We start from the raw sequence: 19,904 nt of genomic DNA on the forward strand, positions 1-19,904 counted from the left end.
TTTTGTCATGAATTTATATTGAATTTTATCAGAAATTTTTTCTTTTTCTGGATAACTTTTGAGATGAACATATAAGTTTTCTTTTTCATAATGATAATTATAATAAATGATGTAATAGTTTACATTTTGAAATGTATAATATTAGTCTGTAGTAGAGTTTTCAACTCATATCTGTATACATTTATTGCTAACATGTTTGGCCTGTATTTCTGCAATTTGCTTATTCAGTTATAATTTCTAAATTATACTTGCCTTATAAAATGAGTTTTTAATCTCTGAAATAGGTTGTGTTGTATTTAAAAAATCTCTTAGTATTTCAGATCAAAGGAAAACCACTTGGTTTTGATACTTTGATTTATGGAAGATTTTAAGCTACTGATTCAATTTCTTTTTAGTTATGAGAGTGCTTAGATTTGTTTAAATGCACTGTTATGTCAGTTTTAATTTTTTTAAATGCATTTTTCCATTTCATCTAAGTTTTCAATTATTGGCATAGTTCTTCCTAGTATTTTCTTACTGTCTTTTTTGCAAGATCTATAGATATGCCTGTTTTTCTACTCTTAATATTATTTATTTGTATTACATTGTTTTCTTAAGTTCCCCCGTTACCTTCCTAGTCTCTATTTTGCTGTTCTTTGTAAATTTTCAATTGAATGCTTAATTTATTGATGTTGGGCTTTTCTTCTTTTCTAATATAAGTATTTAAAACCATACATTTCCTTCTAAGAACTCCTTCAACTAGATCTCACAAAATCTGATTTTCTAGATTAACTACATTGTGATCAAATAATTGTAATTTGTATGACTCTAATCCTTTGCAGTCATTTCTTTACAGTCTATTATGTCATCAATTTTTATAAATGTTCTCTTGTTATTTGAAAAAAATATTTTCAGTTTTGAATTTAATAATTTCATATTTGCTTATTAGTTAAAATTTATTAATTGTTTGGCTAAAAAATCCTTTATCCTTGATGTGCTCTCATTTTGTCTATTTTTATTAATTACTAGGAAAGGAATATTAGATTTTCTCATCATAATGGTGGATTATTTTTATTTCCGTTTTGAATTCTGTCAATTACTGTAGTTTGGAGCTCTTCCATTAGACATAAACAGTATTTGTTTAGTGTTTCTTTTTCTACATTGTTACTTTCAGACTTACTGTGATCATATGTTTAAGTAGCTTCTTGTAAAATGGTACACAGTTGAATTTATCTAGTCTGACATACTAAGCTTTTTTAAAAAATAAAAAAAAATTGTTATTACTGACTTATAGTAATAATACTTATATGATTTTTACTTTTACTTTTCCCCCCCTAATGTTGCTTTTTCTCTCTCTCTCTCTCTTTTTTTCTTTTCTTCTTTTTTGGGGGTGGGGCAACGGTTAATTTTATTAATTATATTTCTTTTAGTAGTTTGGAAAGTAAAATAATATTGATTCCCACTTAACAGTGTCAGTGATACGCTTGAAAAATTATGTTTGGTTAGAATTGAATTTAACCTTTAATTTGTTTATAAGTAATTAGCTTAGCATTTTTATAAGTGACTAATAACACTGCTGCTGCTGCTGCTGCTAAGTCGCTTCAGTCATGTCCGACTCTGTGCGACCCCATAGACAACAGCTCACCAGGCTCCCCGGTCCCTGGGATTTTCCAGGCAAGAACACTGGAGTGGGTTGCCATTTCCTTCTCCAATGCATGAAAGTGAAAAGTGAAAGTGAAGTTTCTCAGTCGTGTCCAGCTCTTAGTGACCCCATGGACTGCAGCCTACCAGGCTCCCCCATCCATAGGATTTTCCAGGCAAAAGTACTGGATGGGTTGCCACTGCCTTCTCCAACTAATAACACTACGTGATGTTATTTTTTTATTTGGAAAGTGAACTTTTCCTTCTAAATCAAAAGCTGGTGCTTGTAGACCCTCTGAGGTTCTATAGTTTATTCACCTCTTGAACTCCTCACAGCTTTTAGCACAGGGCTGGCTCTTTGATTTGCATCTTTAAAATGAAAAGTCTTGACTAACCCTCTCCTGGCAAAAGAGATGATACATATTTCTTTGCTTGACTGTAGCAATTAAGCTTTACCTGACTTGCTTCTGATTATTATGTTTTGCTTCTCCAGATTTTCAACACATCGTTATTTGAACCACCTCCTCCAGGATATGAAAATGTCTCAGACGTTGTGCCACCCTTTAGTGCCTTTTCTCCACAAGGAATGCCAGAGGTAAAAATGCATGTGATAAAAATAACAAACAGAGCTTCCTTGTACATGCAGGCAATAATTAAAAGGGTATTGTAGAGGGTTTTGATGCAATCCAACTTTATCTTTTTCTAATTTGAAGAAATAGAATGTCTTAGTAATAAGAAGGAATATACATTTTGTGTTCATAGTGTTTTTTTGGATAAAATTTACCGCACTGAGATGGGGATATCCAAAGTGAACATTTGTTTGACAAATGCATACACCTGTGTAATTAAAGGACCATCTACGCATAGAATATTACTGTCAGTTCAGAATGTACTTCTAAGCCCCTTCTGTCAGCCCCACATACTCCCAAGGCAGTCATTCTCATTCTCCAGTTTTTATTTTGGCCACTTTTGATTAATTTTGCCTATACTAGAAATTCATATAAATGGAATTGATAGCATTTGTAAGTATAGGACCTGTGAAAATTCACATGTTTTGCACTTATCCATAGATTTTCTTTTTTTATTGCCAATTATTTTCCACCATATGAAAATACTACATATTTTGCTACTGTTGTAAGACTTGGATTAATTTTATAAAGAACCTGAATGAGAATTTGAAATTGTTGCCATTTTCAAATGAAGAATACAGATATCCTTTTTAGAAAATTTGTATGGTTTACTTAATAAGGCAGTGTGCATATTTATTATCTGAGTTTTCACAGTAAATCCCCAGATTCTTGGATAGTACTTTGTTTTTTTTATAAGAAAGCTAAACTTGAAAGAGTTGAATATAATTTATTAATGTCTTTTAAAATGTTACCTCTCTTGCTATAGTATTTGACATAAGGTAGATTGAGTTTTGGAGAAGGCGATGGCAACCCACTCCAGTACTCTTGTCTGGAAAATCCCGTGGACAGAGGAGCCTGGTAGCTGCAGTCCATGGGGTCACGAAGAGTCGGACATGACTGAGCAACTTCACCTTCACTTGTTACTTTCATGCATTGGAGAAGGAAAGGGCAACCCATTCCAGTGTTCTTGCCTGGAGAATCCCAGGGACGGGGGAGCCTGGTGGGCTGCTGTCTATGGGGTCGCACAGAGTCAGACATGACTGAAGTGACTTAGCAGCAGCAGCAGGTTCAGTTTTGGACATACAGAGTTTGAGGTACCTAGGATATTCCAAGAAGTTGGAATATTGAGGTAAGTATCACTCAGTAGAGAGATAGACACTCGACTATTATCAGAAACATCCCTAGTAAAAAATTTACATTTAGAACTGAATTGATATTTAAAGCTCCAAGGAAATAGCAGCCCACTCCAGTGTTCTTACGTGGAAAATCTCATGGATAGAGGAGCCTGCCAGGCTACAGTCAAAGGGGTTGCGGAGTCAGACACTACCGAGTGACTAAAACACTTCACCAGTCAGTTAATGTTTATTGTAAAAACATAGGCAATAAACCTATGTTTTTAATTAATTATTAAACCTATGATTTAATATTAGGCAATGCTATATTTTTTAATATGTAAAGTTTAAAAACATACTCTTTTTTATTATTTTCTAATGCATTTGATTAACATATTTAAAAACTCTCACAGGTTTAGAATATTTTCTATAGTTGTATGAAATTTGTTTCAAATGAATAGTTAACATCATAGTTAATGGCACAATATTAGAAAAATTCTCCCCCAAATTTGCACATAAATAGATTCCTTACAGTCATTGTAGTTACTTCATAATTGATATAACATAAAAATAAAGGATATAGAAACTAGGAATGAAGAGATAATATATTTTAGATCTCAGGTGTCTAGAATTACACAGACTTTATCTTCTGGGTAAGGCACATTGCCATCATGGGTCCATGTAAGATTCCTAATTTGATTTCTTTCCTTTCATCTTTTATCCTTATTTTCAATCTCATTCCTTTTCTCTACATCCTCTACAGCCTGCCACCATCTGTAATGTATTTATACTTTTAGGAATGTATGTATTCTTATAAAAACATGGGCTTATTAGTGATTGGTATATTTTGAATATATGCAAAAATATTATACCTTAGGTCTTGGTCCATGACTATTTTCAATTAGCTATTTTTAAAAAATCTATTTTATGTCAGAGTGGTTCATTACTTTTTACTGTTTCTTAGTACCCCATTTTATGTGCACACCACATGTAGCTTATCCATTCTCTTAGTGGCAAACATGTGGTTTGCCTCTAAATCTAAATTACCACAGTGTGGAGAGCATGTGCTCATACATGTCCCTGTATGGGCTTGCAGGGGTTTCTCTGTGTACAGTAAACCAGTAGTGGGATTGCCAGTTTGTAAGGAATACTACATTTCACAATGTTCAGACTGCAGCAGTTTATTGCTCCTTGCAACACTATATATGAGTGTTCCTTTTTCCTTACATTTTCATCAACAATTGAGGTTATATGACTTTCTAAATTTTGCCTATCTAGTTGTGTTGTTTTGTTAATTTGGGGTTCTCAAGGCAAGAATACTGAAGTGGTTTGCTATTTATTTCCTTCTCCAGTGGCCCAGGTTTTGTCAGAACTCTCTACCATGACCCATTCATCTTGGGTGGCCCTACATGTCATGGCTCATAGTTTCATTGAGTTAGACAAGGCTATTATCCATGTGATTAGCTTGGTTAGTTTTCTGTGATTCTATGAACAAAGCTAGTGGAGGTGATGGAATTCCAGTTGAGCTATTTCATATCCTAAAAGATGATGCTGTTAAAGTGCTGCACTCAAATGCCAGCAGATTTGGAAAACTCAGAAGTGGCCACAGGACTGGAAAAGGCCAGTTTTCATTCCAATCACAGACAGGCAATGCCAAAGAATGTTCAAACTACTGCACAATTGTATTCATCTCACACACTTGCAAAGTAATGCTCAAAATTCTCCAAGCCAGGCATCAACAGTACGTGAACTGAGAACTTCCAGATGTTCAAAATGGGTTTAGAAAAGGCAGAGGAACCAGAGATCAAGTTGTCAATATCTGTTGGGTCATAGAAAAAGCAAGAGAGTTCCAGAAAAACATCTATTTCTGTTTCATTGACTACATCAAAACCTTTGACTGTGTGGATCACAAAACACTGTGGAAAATTCTGAAAGACATGGAAATGCCAGACCACCTTACCTGCCTCCTGAGAAATCTGTATGCAGGTCAAGAAGCAACACTTAGAACCGGACATGAAACAACAGACTCGTTCCAAATTGGGAAAGGAGTTAAGTCAAGGCTCTATATTGTCACCCTGGTTATTTAGCTTCTATGTAGAGTACATCATACAAAATGCTAGGCTGGATTAAGCACAAGCTGGAATCAAGATTGCTGGGAGAAACATCAGTAACTTCAAATATGCAGATGACACCACCCTTATGGCAGAAAGTGAAGAGAAACTACAGAGCCTCTTCATGAAGGTGAAAGAGGAGAGTGAAAAACTGGCTTCAAACTCAACTTTAGAAAAATGAAGATCATGGTATTTGTTCCAGTCACTTCATGGCAAATAGATGGGGGAAATAATGGAAACACTGACAGACTTTATTTTCTTGGGCTCCAAAATCACTGCAAATGGTGACTGTAGCAATGAAATTAAAAGATGCTTGCTCTTTGGAAGAAAATCTATGACAAACCTAGACAGCATGTTAAAAAGCAGAGATGTCACTTTGCCGACAGAGGTCCATATAGTCAAAGCTATGGTTTTTTCCCGTAGTTATGTATGGATGTGAGAGTTGGCCCATAAAGAAAGCAGAGCACCAAAGAATTGATGCTTTCAAACTGTGATGCTAGAGAAGATGACTCTTGAGGGTCCTTGGACACTAAGGAGATCAAAACAGTTAATCCTAAAGGAAGTCAACCCTGAATATTAATTGGAAGGACTGATGGTGAAGCTGAAACTCCAATACTTTGGCAACCTGATGTGAAGAACTGACTCACTGGAAAAAACTCTGATGCTGGGAAAGACTGAAGGCAGGAGGAGAAGGGGACAACAGAGGATGAGATGTTTGGATGGTATCACTGACTTGGTGGACATGAGTTTAAGCAAGCTCCAGCAGTTGGTGATGGAAAGGGAAGCCTGGTGTGCTGCAGTCCTTTGGGTCACAAAATGTTGAGTATGACTGAGCAACTTTACTGAACTGAATTGTGTTATTGTTTTAATTAATTTTGATTCACATTTTTGATTAAAAATGAGATCATACATATCTAAGCACACTTATTTGTTAGCTATTCTGTTTTTGTGTGTGTGTTTTTTTTTTTTTTTTTTTTTTTTAATGCTGTGAAATGATTACCAGCCATCTTTTCCTGTTGAATTTCTGGCCATTTTCTTTCTAACTTCAGTGGTTTTTTAAATATTTTAGTTACTCATACCATATTGGTTTAAATATTGCAAACAGCTTCTAATTTTATTCATATTTGTTCATGTTGTCTATAATGCTTTTTACTGAAAAGAATTCTTTTATTGTGACATTGTCCAGTGTTCTCTTTATATTTTCACAATTTGGGTCTTTCTTAATTTCCTCATTCTTTATTTACAGTGATACAGTCAGAATATCCCCAAAATACTAATAACTTTATTTAAAAATAGCCTTGATATTACCAATTAAATATAAGGAAAAATGATATATAATAGCAGAAAATATAACAAATATGTATTAAAATAGCCCTCAAATATAAAATGAATTGTAAAAATTATTAAATGAGTGTGAACTGGTTGAAGAACAGTGAAATTTTTTGAGCAGTGACAATATTTCATATAAAGAAGATCATATTTCTGGCTGGGAAGACAGAGTTTTATAATATAAGTGCTCATTAGTTTGTGGGTTTACTCTATAATCAATGAAAATTTCCCGATTAGTTTTTGTACATTGTTTTTTGTTTCTTGTTGTTTTTTCATTTGTTTTCTTCTAGTTTTCATTTCAGTTCAGTCGCTCAGTCATGTCTGACCCTTTGCGACCCCATGAATCGCAGCACGCCAGGCCTCCCTGTCCCTCAGCAACTCCCGGAGTTCACTCAAACTCACGTCCATCAAGTCGGTGATGCCATCCAGCCATCTCATCCTCTCTTGTCCCCTTCTCCTCCTGCCCCCAATCCCTCCCAGCATCAGAGTCTTTTCCAATGAGTCAACTCTTTGCATGAGGTAGCCAAAGTACTGGAGTTTCAGCTTTAGCATTATTCCTTCCAAAGAAATCCCAGGGCTGATCTCCTTCAGAATGGACTGGTTAGATCTCCTTGCAGTCCAAGGGACTCTAGTTTTACTGAGATATAATTGGTATCTCAATAAGATATAAGTTTGGGGCTTCCCCTGTGGCTCAGTAGTGAAGAATTTGCCTGCAATTCAGAAGACATGGGCTCGATCCCTGTATCAGGAAGATCCCCTGCAGAAGGAAGTGGCAACCCACTCTTGTATTCTTGCCTGGAGAATCCCATGGACAGAGGAGCTTGGCGGGCTAGAGTCCATGGGGTGACAAGAGTCAGATACGACTCAGCAACTAAATAAGCTAAACGAGCTTAAGATACACAACATAATGAGTTGACTTTACATACATCATGACAAAATTATGACAATAAATTTAGTGATAAAGATACAAAGAAATAGAAAAAAAAATTTTTTCTTGTGATTAAAACTCTTAGGATTTACTCTCGACAACTTTCATATATTAGATACAGCAGAATTAATTTTATTTACCATGTTGTACATTTCAAGTCTAGTACTAACTGGAAGTTTATACCCATGAACTGCCTTTGTCCAGTACCCTGTACCTCTCACCCTCCATCTCTGGTAACCACAGATCTGATCTCTATGCATTTTTTTTGAAGTACAGTTGACCCATAACACTCTATTAGTTTCAGTTATACAACATGATTCATTATTTTTGTATATTTCAAAATGATCACCACGAGTCTAGTTACCATCTATCACTACACAAAGATGATATATTAATAGTTACTGATTATATTCTCCAGACAGTACATTTCATACCTGTTTCTTTATTTTGTAACTGGAAGTTTATACTTCTTAATCTCCCTCACGTATTTCTCTCATCCTTTCACTCCCTCCCCTTTGGCAACTACCAGCTTAGTTGGTAGTTATGACTGTTACTGTTTTGCTTTGTTTATTCATGTGTTTTTTAGATTCCACATATAAGTCAAGTGATCAGGTATTTGTCTTTCTTATTCTGACTTAATTCACTCAGCCGAATACCCTCTAGGTCCATCCGTGTTGATGCAAATGACAAGGTTTCATTCTTCTTATGGCTGAGTAATACTACATTGTAGATTATATTTACCACGTCTTCTTTATCTGTCTTCCTTGATGGGAGTTTAAGTTGCTTCCATTTCTTGACTATTGTAAATGATGATGCAGTGAACGTAGGGTTGCATGTGTCTTTTTGAATTGGTGTTTTTGTTTTGATAAATACCCCAGGATTGGATATTCCCCAAGAGTGGAATTCCTGCATTGTACGGCAGTTCTAGTTTTAATTTTGGAGGGGACCACCATGCTGTTTTCCATAGCAACTGCCCATGTCAGTGTGTGTGTGTGCTCAGTTGTGTCTGACTCTTGGCGGCCCTATGAACTGTAACCCGCCAAGCTTCTTTGTCTATGGGATTTTCCAGGCAAGAATACTGGAGTGGGTTGCCATTTCCTCCTCCAAGGGATCTTCCTGACCCAGGGATCTTTTCTTGCATTTTCTGCATTGCCAGGCAGATTCTTTACCATGGAGCCACCTGGGAAGCCTACCAACTGTGCCAGAGTGTTCCCTTTTCTCTGCATCCTCACCGTCACGTCATTTGTTGTCATTTTGGTGATAGCCATTCTGATAGGTGTAAGGTGATATCTCACTGTGTTTTTTCTTTTTTTGGTTGTGCCTCACAACATGTGGGTTCTTAGTTCCCCCCTGACCAGGGACCACACCTGTGCCCCTTCAGTGGAACCACAGAGTGTTAACCACTGGACTGCTTGGAAAGTAAGTCCCTCATTGTGGTTTTAGTTTTCATTTCCCTGATGGTTAATGATGTTGAACATCTTTTCATGTGCCTGTTGGCGATCTGTATGTCTTCTTTGGAAAAATGACTATTCCGTTTTCTGTCCATTTTTTCAGTCGGGTTGTTTGTTTATATTCTTTGTATATTTTGGATATTAGCCTCTCATCAGATGTATCATTTGCAAATACATTTTCCCATTCAGTAGACAGCCTTTTAGTTGTATTAAGAGTTAGTTCCCTTTGTTGTGCAAAACTTTTTAGTTTGAGGTCATTCCATTTGTTTACTTTTGCTGCTGTTTCCCTTGCCTGAGGAGACCTATCCAAAAAAAAATATATTGCTAAGACAGGTGTCAAAGAGTGGGCTGCCTATGTTTTCTTCTAGGTGTTTTATTGTTTCAGGTCTTACATATAACTCTTTAATCCGTTTTGAATTTTTTTTTTTAATGGTGTGAGAAAGTGGTCCAGTTTGATTCTTTGAAATGCAACTGTCCAGTTATGACAGAATTATTTTACTCATAAGAAAATTATATTATAGAGATGATTAACTCATTTCTTTCAAGTAGATTTAAACTCTTCTACGTTAGTGGGAGGCTGGAAGATACATGTGATTCTCCAAGGGAATCTCCAAGAACTTGTGTATGCCCAAATACTAAATTGGTTTGCTGGCTGGTGTGTTTCATTGGATTACCTATAACCCAGGCAGTGGAGTGGTTTGTTTTTTAATTAGGTATGTCTGTATGTGTTCTTAGGATATTTCACTGTGAGCATCTATGGATCTCAGGTAGCTCAGCTGGTAAAGAATCTGCCTGCAGTGCAGGAGACCCTGGTTCGATTCCTGGGTGAGAAGTTCCCTGGAGAAGGGACAGGCTACCCACTCCAGTGTTCTTGCCTGGAGAGTCCCTAAGGACAGAGGATCCTGCTCTTAACTGAGCGACTAAGCACACGCAGTCTGTGGATCTACGTCTGAATCCTCTGAAAGTGAAAGTGGCTCAGTCGTGTCCAACTCTTTGCGACCCCATGGACTATACAGTCCATGGAATTCTCCAGGCCAGAATGTTGGAGAGGGTAGCCTTTCCCTTCTCCATGGGATCTTCCCAACCCAGGGATCGAACCCAGGTCTCCCACATTGCAAGTGGATTCTTTACCAGCTGAGCCACAGGGGAAGCTCAAGAATATGGGAGTGGGTAGCCTATCCCTTCTCCAGAGGATTTTCCCAAACCAGGAATTGAACTGGGGTCTCCCATTGCAGGCATGTTCTTTACCAACTGAGCTATCAGAGAAGTTTTGCTTTAGGTTATTTGAAACTAGCAATTCAACAGTGTCTGTAATTATAGTTTAATTCAGTGGTTCTTGAACTTAGCTTGTATCACAATAATCTAGAGGGCTTATAAAACACAGATTCTGATTCACATCCCCTAAATTTCACTAGATCTTAGGTGAAGCCTGAGGGTTTGTTTCTGGTAAGGTCCTAGATGGTATTGACTCTGGGTTCAGGAACCATGCTTTGAGAACCATTGGTCTTATGTCCCAATTCTATCTCTATTAACAAGAGCAGGAAGATGGGAGCTTGAAAGAAATGGAAAATTCTAACAGTGCAACATTGTTAATTATTTCCAGTTATAGAACAATTGTGCAGTGTAAATTTTACAAGAAGGTCATTGTCTGAAAACAAAGATTTTTTCTAACTAGCAATGACAGCTTGCATTTGTGAAGTGCCAAGAGGACTTGTCTGCCCACACTTGTTTTCATTTTCAAAGTTTTCTGTCATTTTCAAACTAATTTCTTCTCCTGTCCCTTCTGGATCCTAATTTGTCTTGTGAGATGTGCGGATTAAAAGGTAGCTACAATTTATAGGCATTTAAAGAAGTAGTCAGTTTTCCCAAAGTTGGTGATATTAAATATGAATAAATTTTAAGTAGAACATTTATGCTAAACAGAATTCACTGGAACGAAATTGGTTAATGGCTGTGTATTCACAGGTGGCGTAAAAGTGTGCTCTAGAGAAGGCTAATGATTATAAACCAGACATACAGTGCTATCATCAATACTTTGTTAGTCTTGCATCAATTTTGGGAAGAAAAATAATAGCTAAAAGTAATCCTTTTCCTGAAGCAAAGATTCAAATGTCACTTTCTCAATAAGCTTTCTTCATTTTTTTTTTTTTGAAATTGCATGCAACTGAGTACAAGGTCCGTTTGCTTACTATATTTAAACTTAATTTTTTTTCTCTATAGAAGTCATCACCTTTTAATATTGTATACAATTTGCTTATTACTTTTATGATTTATTGTCTCTGACTTCCACATGAACGTAAGTTTCTTCAAAGACAGGGATTCTCTGTATCTGCAGTTCCTAGAATGATATGTCTTCAACGTATTTGTGGAAGGAATCCGAGAGTCAGCTTGGAAACAACCTTATTGCAATACATTATAAATTTGCAGTGCACATGTTATGAGACATAGTCAAAGAGGAAAACAATAACCAAAATAAAATGATGGAATACTAGAAATAGTGTGAGACAGGGATAGGATATTAGAAATAGTGTAGGGTGGGGACTTCAAACACTAGGGTATGTAAAGATTTTCCAAAGGCAGATATAGGATCATTTAAAATAAAACAGTCGCATTATTTGTTTCTCAGTGGACTCCTCATGGAATTGAGAACTAGCCTGTGGTAAGGCTCTGCTGGTCCCCTGTTCCCACCTCCCTAATTTACAATTATTTATTTCTTATTTTATGAATGAGAGATATCACTCATCCATCCTGAAACATCTCTGAGTTGTAGAAAAAAAAAATCTCTAGGCCTCCAAACAAAGAGATGCTAGTGAAAGATTCTAATAGCTAGGTGACATAAATTTGTCAAGTTGAATGGTTTATAGTTGAACAAAATTAAAGATGAGTCTAATTGAGTTTCCAGCTAATACCATTAGAATTAACTTGGATAACAGATCAGTGTGAGATTTAGGGGTTTTAACTTGGAAAGAGTTAAAATAATTCAGGGAAAATTCCATAACAACATTTTTTTCATTCATATCCTAACATTTCTCAAAACATGCCTAACAATGAGAAATGTGAATAGTCCTGACTTATTCTGGAAATAATTTATTCATCCACAGATCCATGACCAAATGTTTTAACATCCCATGGCACTGAAAGTTGTATTTCAAGCAAAATTTTATGCTTAGGCATTGTTTATGAAAGTTTGTAATGATGCTTAGACTCACTTTGATACTGCTAATAATTATAATAGTAAGTTACTTGAAGAATTTTCCTAACATGTACAGCTTACCATAGGAAATAAATATTTTTAAACACTATACACATGCATTCTTAATCAAGGCAGGTTTGGCAGTGATTAAGATTTACAAGCATTATCCAGATTTCTAGGCAGCAGAAACTGAAATGGAATTTGCCATGCTAGATGTTAATTAAGGAGTGTTCTCTTGGGATCAATATCTGTGGCAGGGAGGGGAAGGAAGCTGGAACAGACAGAGGGAGAAATTGCACGTCAATGACAGTTCAAGGACAGCCTCAACTGACCCAGTGGGCTGCTCTGGAGTCAGAATAGCCCTTCAGAATGCCCTGGACTGGACAGAGATGACCAGATCTTTCTGTTCCCACATGGATCAGTCATTGAGCATGTATGGAAGGGCATGACCTCTAGCAGAGTGGCTGTGTGTAGCTGGTCTTGAGCAAGGGCTGACTTTGAAGATGCCTGCAGAGAGCTGCCTTCTCTGGAGCAAGGACATCTTCAATGAAGAGGAATCTAGGCAGGACACCCTGCTGTCACCTTAGTATATATAGTAAGATGCTTTAGGCAAGGGGGAAAATACGAGTTCAAGAAGAAAACTTGATGATAAAATTCTGACTTAAAAGTGTGGCTTTACAATGTTGTTGAATGATGTTGAATAATAAATCATTATATTATTTAACTTCTTTTGGATATAAATAAAAGAGGTAAAATTGCTTCTGAAAATGTTACTATTTATAATGTTCTAGAAATTGCATTCTTTATGGCAACTTAAAGATATGACAAACAATTTCAGATGTGAACTTAAAAATAAAGGAGAGATACATTGCTTTTCAAAATTAATTTTTAAGAAATAGGTAAGCAAAAAAAAAAGTGCATGAAGAACACTGATCTAATCTAACAGGCCATTTTACAGATGACTTGCTTGTGATCATTATAATGATATGAAGCCAAATTTGTAAAGTAGTGGCGTTACCTGACAATTATTTCTTACCTGGTTGTGTGAAGATGCATTGTGAATATACTTCAAAAACAATAAAGCTCTCTTGAAGGGCTTTTTACCCTTAGGGTACCTGGCCCCCTTCAAATTGCATAGGACAGTGTGTATGTTTATGTGCATTTTCCTGGGGAATGCTTCTATATAGTTTTATGGTCACTACGGAGGAGACATTGACATAAACAAACTTAATATTTAATTAATAAGTTTCTATCCAGCTAATTGCCTTCTCAATTCAAGTTCATTTCTCCCTTGAATCTCTTACCAGAGGGTTTTTTGACCCTCTTACGTCGTCTTGCTTCTTTCCTCTTTCAAAAACGCAAAACAGTCTTCATGCTGAGAAACCTCTTTTATGAAATCTTTCTTGTACTAAGTCATCTATGTTCTCAACAGGGTGACCTAGTGTATGTTAACTATGCACAAACTGAAGACTTCTTTAAACTAGAGCGGGACATGAAAATCAATTGCTCTGGGAAGATTCTGATTGCCAGATATGGGAAAATTTTCAGAGGAAATAAGGTAAAAACAACAACAAAAACTCTTTGTTTTTCTTTCCAATAAAAAATAAAAAGTTATATTGTATCTTGGGCTTTCCTGGTGACTGGGACAGGTAAAGAACCTGCCTGCAATGCAGGAGACCTGGGTTCAATCCCAGGCTCAGGAAGATCCCCTGGAGAAGGAAATGGCTACTCACTCCAGTGTTCTTGCCTGGGGAATCCCATAGACAGAAGAGCCTGGTGGTCTGCAGCCCATATGGTCGCAGAGAGTCAGACATGACTGAGGGACTAACACTTTCTGTTTTTCATATTGTATCTTACATGGGTAGAACCACATCCTTACAATTTTTTGATGACCATGATTTTCCCATACTCTTTACCATTCCCGCCTAATAGGGAGGGTACATGGGCTAGTTTATAGGCAGGTTTTAAACTGGGTCATTGGAATTTGGCCATTGTAGAAGTTCAAGGAGAACAGCACAGGTTTTTCCATACCTACACATTGTCCCTGTGGTCTGTGAAGTAGCATGCATTGGATTTGTTGTTAGTCTTTAGTATCTTTAAATATTATCTTTGAAAATATTTACTAAATTAAATTTTGGTGTTAATTCTTTGTTAGAGGTAATGCGACAAGCCAGTCTATACACAGCAGTTTTGAAAGTTACCAGTACTTGATCTGGGGCTTTCCTGGTAGTATAGTGATAAAGATTGTGCCTGCCAGTGCAGGAGATGCCAGAGATAGGAGTTTGATTGCTGGGTCAGGAAGATCCCTTGGAGTAGGAAATGCAGCCCACTCCAATATTCTTACTTGAGAAGTCCCATGGACAGAGGCGCCTGATGGGTACAGACCGTGTGGTCACAAGGAATCAGATACGACTGAGTGACTGAGCGCATAGAGCACTTGATTTTTTTTCCCCCTCTTTTGTGGGAAATTAATATAAAAAATATTCTCTTTCAACCATAGAAGAAATGGGAATCTAGTCTGTGAAATCTACTTGCTTACTGTGCTTCTAGACTAGAGAGGAAGGAAACAGCAGGTACCTGTTACCACTGACATGTACATTTTTAAAAATCTGCTCCAAGGGCTAATCCAGCCCTGGAAACTAGGTCTTAGAGCTTGCATAAGAAAAAGACAAAACCAACTCTCTGTGAGATGGCCTTTGTTGTAAGCATAAGGATTAAAAGATAAGGACTGAAGATAAGTTTTAGCTACTTATTTAAGTGTAATTTCAAATAACCAACCTAAAATAAGAAAGACTGTTTTCCAGGTTAAAAATGCCCAGCTAGCTGGGGCCAGAGGGATCATTTTGTACTCAGATCCTGCTGATTACTTTGCTCCTGGGGTGGAGGCCTATCCGGATGGTTGGAATCTTCCTGGAGGTGGTGTTCAGCGTGGAAATATCTTAAATCTTAATGGTGCAGGGGACCCTCTCACACCTGGCTACCCGGCAAATGGTGAGTGATCAGGCTTCAATCCTCACAGAAACTTTTAACATTTTGAAGTGATTTTATCAAAAGATTTCCTTAGACAAAAGGATAAAGTATGTCATTTTCTTACTGTCTTTGCCTCTAAAAATAATTTGAAGTCAGAAAATTATTGGTTTGGGTCCCTTATCCCTTGTTTGGAACCATTGGATCTGGTAGGTTTTGAAATGCAGACATTTTTTAGATATTTAAAAGTAAGATGGTGCATATACCTTACTGCATAACATTCACATAGGCTGGGACAAAATGTGGAAAGCAAGCACGTAAATATTTTACAGTAAAACATATGTATGAATAATCATTTTAAGCAGAGGGTACATAAATAATATAAATAGCCTCCTGTCTGCTCAAGTCAGATGTTGCTGCCAAATTAGTTTATATCAGATCATGTTTTGTTGCCAAGTATTAATAAATGCCCTCTCCCAATTAATGGATTTCACATTTTTAAAAAATTTCTAATTGTAGATAAGGGACAGTAAAACAAATATATAAATCCATGAAATGGCATATTTTGAATATAGAGTCTGGAAAATGCTTCTTGTGTCATTACTGTGTAAAGACAATAGTGATCACTTTCAAGGAGTGATTCCAAAATTCTAGCTTTTAAATGCATTAATGACCCTATAAACTTTGTTGTATTATTATCTCTACTTGACAGAGGGGGAATGTGAAACCAGACAGAAGTAAACAGTCTGCCTTGTTCATTGCACCATTAAGTGAGGAGTGGGGATTCAAATTCAGATTATCTGGCTCCAGAGTCCATGTATTTGTCTTATGCTGAAATGCCCTGCTATATAATAGTAGATCATTAACAAGGGAACTTGGAGCATATTTTTAATGTACTCAGCTATTTGATGACATTTACAAAAATCCATCATCATTTAGTTTGTGTGGTTTAAAATTAATAAAGGTTTATAACTTGAATAAAGTAGGTTACCAAAGTATTGGTGGTATTTCCATATTTATTTTTCATCTGGGATTCTAATTGTAGACTCCTTTAAAGCTTATGTGTTTGGCTTTGTAAATTTTTGAACATAGTACATTGTCATAGTTTTTTTTTAAGCAATACATATTATCCTGTGATAAAATCATGTGTCGATCTGAACTTTACTAACTTAGTCTTTTTATTGCCAAGTTGTAAAAAATGCAGCTTCTCCTAAGCTCTGTTTGTTATACAAAGCTAAAATTATGAACATAAAATAAGATTAACTGGAATATTTCTGTTTACTATACTCAGATTTAAAAGATGATATTGTAGAAATGTTATCCCTATGAAGCTTCCATTTGTTGAATTCCCTTTTGTGCCCTATTTTCTTATTTTTCTTTTAATTTCACTCTTTATTATGGAATAGTTCTGACACAAAAAATTAGAGATAATGAATACATTTTGTCAATGTTATTTTATCTATTCATTGCACTTTTTTGATTATTGCTCTAAATTTAAAAAATCCCATGTAATGTATTGTTATGTCATTTTGCCATAAAAAGACTAGCTTTTACAATCACCTACATCAAAAGAATTCCAGAAAAACATTTACCTCTGCTTCATTGACTACACTAAAACCTTTGACTATGTGGATCACAACAAACTAGAAAATTATGAAGGAGATGGGAATACCAGACCGCCTTACCTTCCTCCTGAGAAACCTGTATACAGGTCAAGAAGCAACATTTGGAAACAGACATGGAATAACAGACTGGTTCCAAATCGGGAAAGGAGTACATCAAGATTGTATGCTGTCACCTTGCTTACTTAACTTATATGCAGAGTACATCATGCGAAATGCCAGACTAAATGAAGCACAAGTTGGAATCAAAATTTGTGGGAGAAATATCAATAATAACCTCAGATACACAGATGACACCACCCTAGTGGCAGAAAGCAAAGAGGAACTAAAAAGTTTTTTGATGAAGGTGAAAGACGAGAGTGACACAGCTGACTTAAAACTCAACATTCAAAAAGCTAAGATCATGGCATCTGGTCCCACCCCTTCATGGCAAATAGATGGAAACAGAGGCAGATTTTATTTTCTTGGGCTCCAAAATCACTGCAGATGGTGACTGCAGCCATGAAATTAAAAGATGCTTGCTCCTTGGAAGAAAAGCTATGACCAACCTAGACAGCATATTCAAAAGCAGAGATATTACTTTGCCAACTAAGGTCTGTCTAGTCAAAGCTCTGGTTTTTCCACTAGTCATGAATGGATGTGAAAGTTGGATAGTAAAGAAGGCTGAATGTGGAAGAATTGATGCTTTTGAACTTTAGTGTTGGAGAAGACTCTTGAGAGTCTCTTGGACTGAAAGGAAGTCAAACCAGTCAACCCTACAGGAAATCAACCTTGAATATTCGTTGGAAGGACTGATGCTAGAGCTGAAGCTCCAATATTTTGGCCATATCATGTGAAGAGCCAACTCACTGGAAAAGACTGATGCTGGGAAAGATTAAACGCAGGAGGAGAAGGGGATGACAGAGGACAAGATGATTGGATGGCATCACTGACTCAATGGACATGAGTTTGAGCAAGCTCTGGGAGTTGGTGAAGCACAGGGAAACCTGGCATACTGCAGTCCATGGGGTCGCAAAGAGTTGGACATGACTGAGCAGCTGAACATTAACAATAAATTTCTTGTGATTTGAAATTTTGGAGAAAAAAATGGAAGAATAGCTTTTCTTTTTCTTAAATCTGGAGAAATGACAGGATGTGTGTTTTTATTTTGAGGTACAGTTTACATGTAATAACATGCAAAGATCTTAAGCATTAATTCACTAAATTAAAAAAGTTGTATGTATCTGTGTCACTCAAGATAAGATAGAGGACATTTCTGTGACTTCAGAAAGTTCTCTGGTGCCCATTTTTGGTCAGTTTTTACCATAGCCCCACCCCTAGAAGCAGCCATTTTCTGATATCTTCTGTCATTCATTAGTTTGGTTTTGAACTTCATATAAATTGATTCAGATTATATCTGTTCTTTTGTGTGTTGACAGAAAATCAAGTAACAGTCAAGCTAAGAAGAAAGAAAAGAGAATGTTATTTATGCCAAACTGAGGAGTATAACCCAGGGAACAGATTCTCAGAAACTCTGAGACTATTCCACTGGTCGGGAGTTAGAGATGCAATTTTATCTGTTTTTGACAAAAGAATTTATGCATCATACTGGCAGATTAGATTTGTACATAAAGTTGACCAAAGATATTTTGATCCAGTAATGCACGTATAGAATAAGCCTTTGGTCAATACAACTCCATGTATGGTGTGAAAAAGAAGTATTAACCTTAAAATGTCAATACTGACATCATAAGAAAGGATCCATTTTTCTCAGAGGTTAATATTATCCTACTTTGAGAAGGTCTGGTTAATGTACTCTGCAGACGCACATTTCACACTTGCAAAGACTGCCACAAACAGAGCACGTTATCCTTTTTCCTTCTTAGTTTAATTGTCTTGTCATAGAAAAATTTGTGATTTCTTTCCTCATCATTTGTTTTGCTGTATTCACTCAGTATAACAAGTAGAGATTAGTCATGTCATTGTGTGTATTGATAGTTCCTTCCCTTTACTTGCTGAATAGAATTCTATTATGGGACTCCTCTATAAATTGCTTATTCATTCTCCTATTTATGAACAGCAGGATGGTTCCCAGTATTGGCTACTGAGATTCAGCCGCTATGAGCAGTTTTGTGCAGGTCTTTCTGTGAACATATGTTTCTATCTTTCTTGCGTAAATACTAAGAATGTAGTTGTTGTGCCATAGGGTATAATTTTCTGCATAACATTAATTTTCAAAGAAGTTGTTTAAAGTGATTGTAAAGAGTATATACACTCTTAGAAGAAACGTATGCAAGTTTTAGTTGCAACACATTTTTTGTTAACATTTGACGCTGTCTTTTTAATTTTAACAGTTTTAGTATATGAAATTTAAAAGTGTGTTTTAGTGTGATTTGGCTCAGCTGGTAAAGAATTCCACAGTGTGGGAGATCTGGGTTTGTTTCTTGGGTTGGGAAGATCCCCTGGAGAAGGGAAAGGCTACCCACTCCAGTATCCTAGCCTGGAGAATTCCATGGACTGTATAGCCCCTGGAGTTGCAAAGAGTCAGACATGACAGTGACTTTCACGTTAGTGTGATTTACAGAGTACGTTTTGAAAGGGACTCCATTTTTATTAGAAATATGCTCAACTTTTTCAGAATATGCTTATAGACGTGAAATGGCAGAGGCTGTTGGTCTTCCAAACATTCCTGTTCATCCAATTGGATACTATGATGCACAGAAGCTCCTGGAGTAAGTTTGTAAGAAACAAGCAGATGGCTATTTGAGTAATTCTCTTTACCAACATTCTTCAGGTGTCATGCTTTTATCTTCATTATTCCATACCAAAGTTCTCTGTGGTGGGTGGAATATATAATTTTATCACCGTTTTATACAACAGTGATTCTAATCTGGGATTTGCTTTAAACACTGATATTAAAGTGAAATACCATCATGAAAGTGAGTCTTTCCAGATCATCAACT

At 36.4% G+C, this 19,904-nt stretch overlaps 1 protein-coding gene across 3 annotated transcripts in view; it reads left to right on the forward strand.

The window, feature by feature from the left end:
- Nucleotides 1-19,904, forward strand: part of FOLH1 (folate hydrolase 1) — a 70,149-nt gene that overhangs the window by 12,033 nt on the left and 38,212 nt on the right. For all 3 annotated transcript variants that reach the window (XM_068975829.1, XM_068975830.1, XM_068975831.1), the window contains exons 4-7: nt 2,114-2,215; nt 13,806-13,931; nt 15,178-15,364; nt 19,580-19,673. In XM_068975829.1, coding sequence (XP_068831930.1) covers nt 2,114-2,215; nt 13,806-13,931; nt 15,178-15,364; nt 19,580-19,673 — 509 coding nt within the window. The remainder of the gene's footprint in view (nt 1-2,113; nt 2,216-13,805; nt 13,932-15,177; nt 15,365-19,579; nt 19,674-19,904) is intronic.

The sequence above is a fragment of the Capricornis sumatraensis genome, chromosome 8 (genome assembly GCF_032405125.1).
Source record: "Capricornis sumatraensis isolate serow.1 chromosome 8, serow.2, whole genome shotgun sequence".
NCBI classification, from domain to species: Eukaryota; Metazoa; Chordata; class Mammalia; order Artiodactyla; family Bovidae; genus Capricornis; species Capricornis sumatraensis.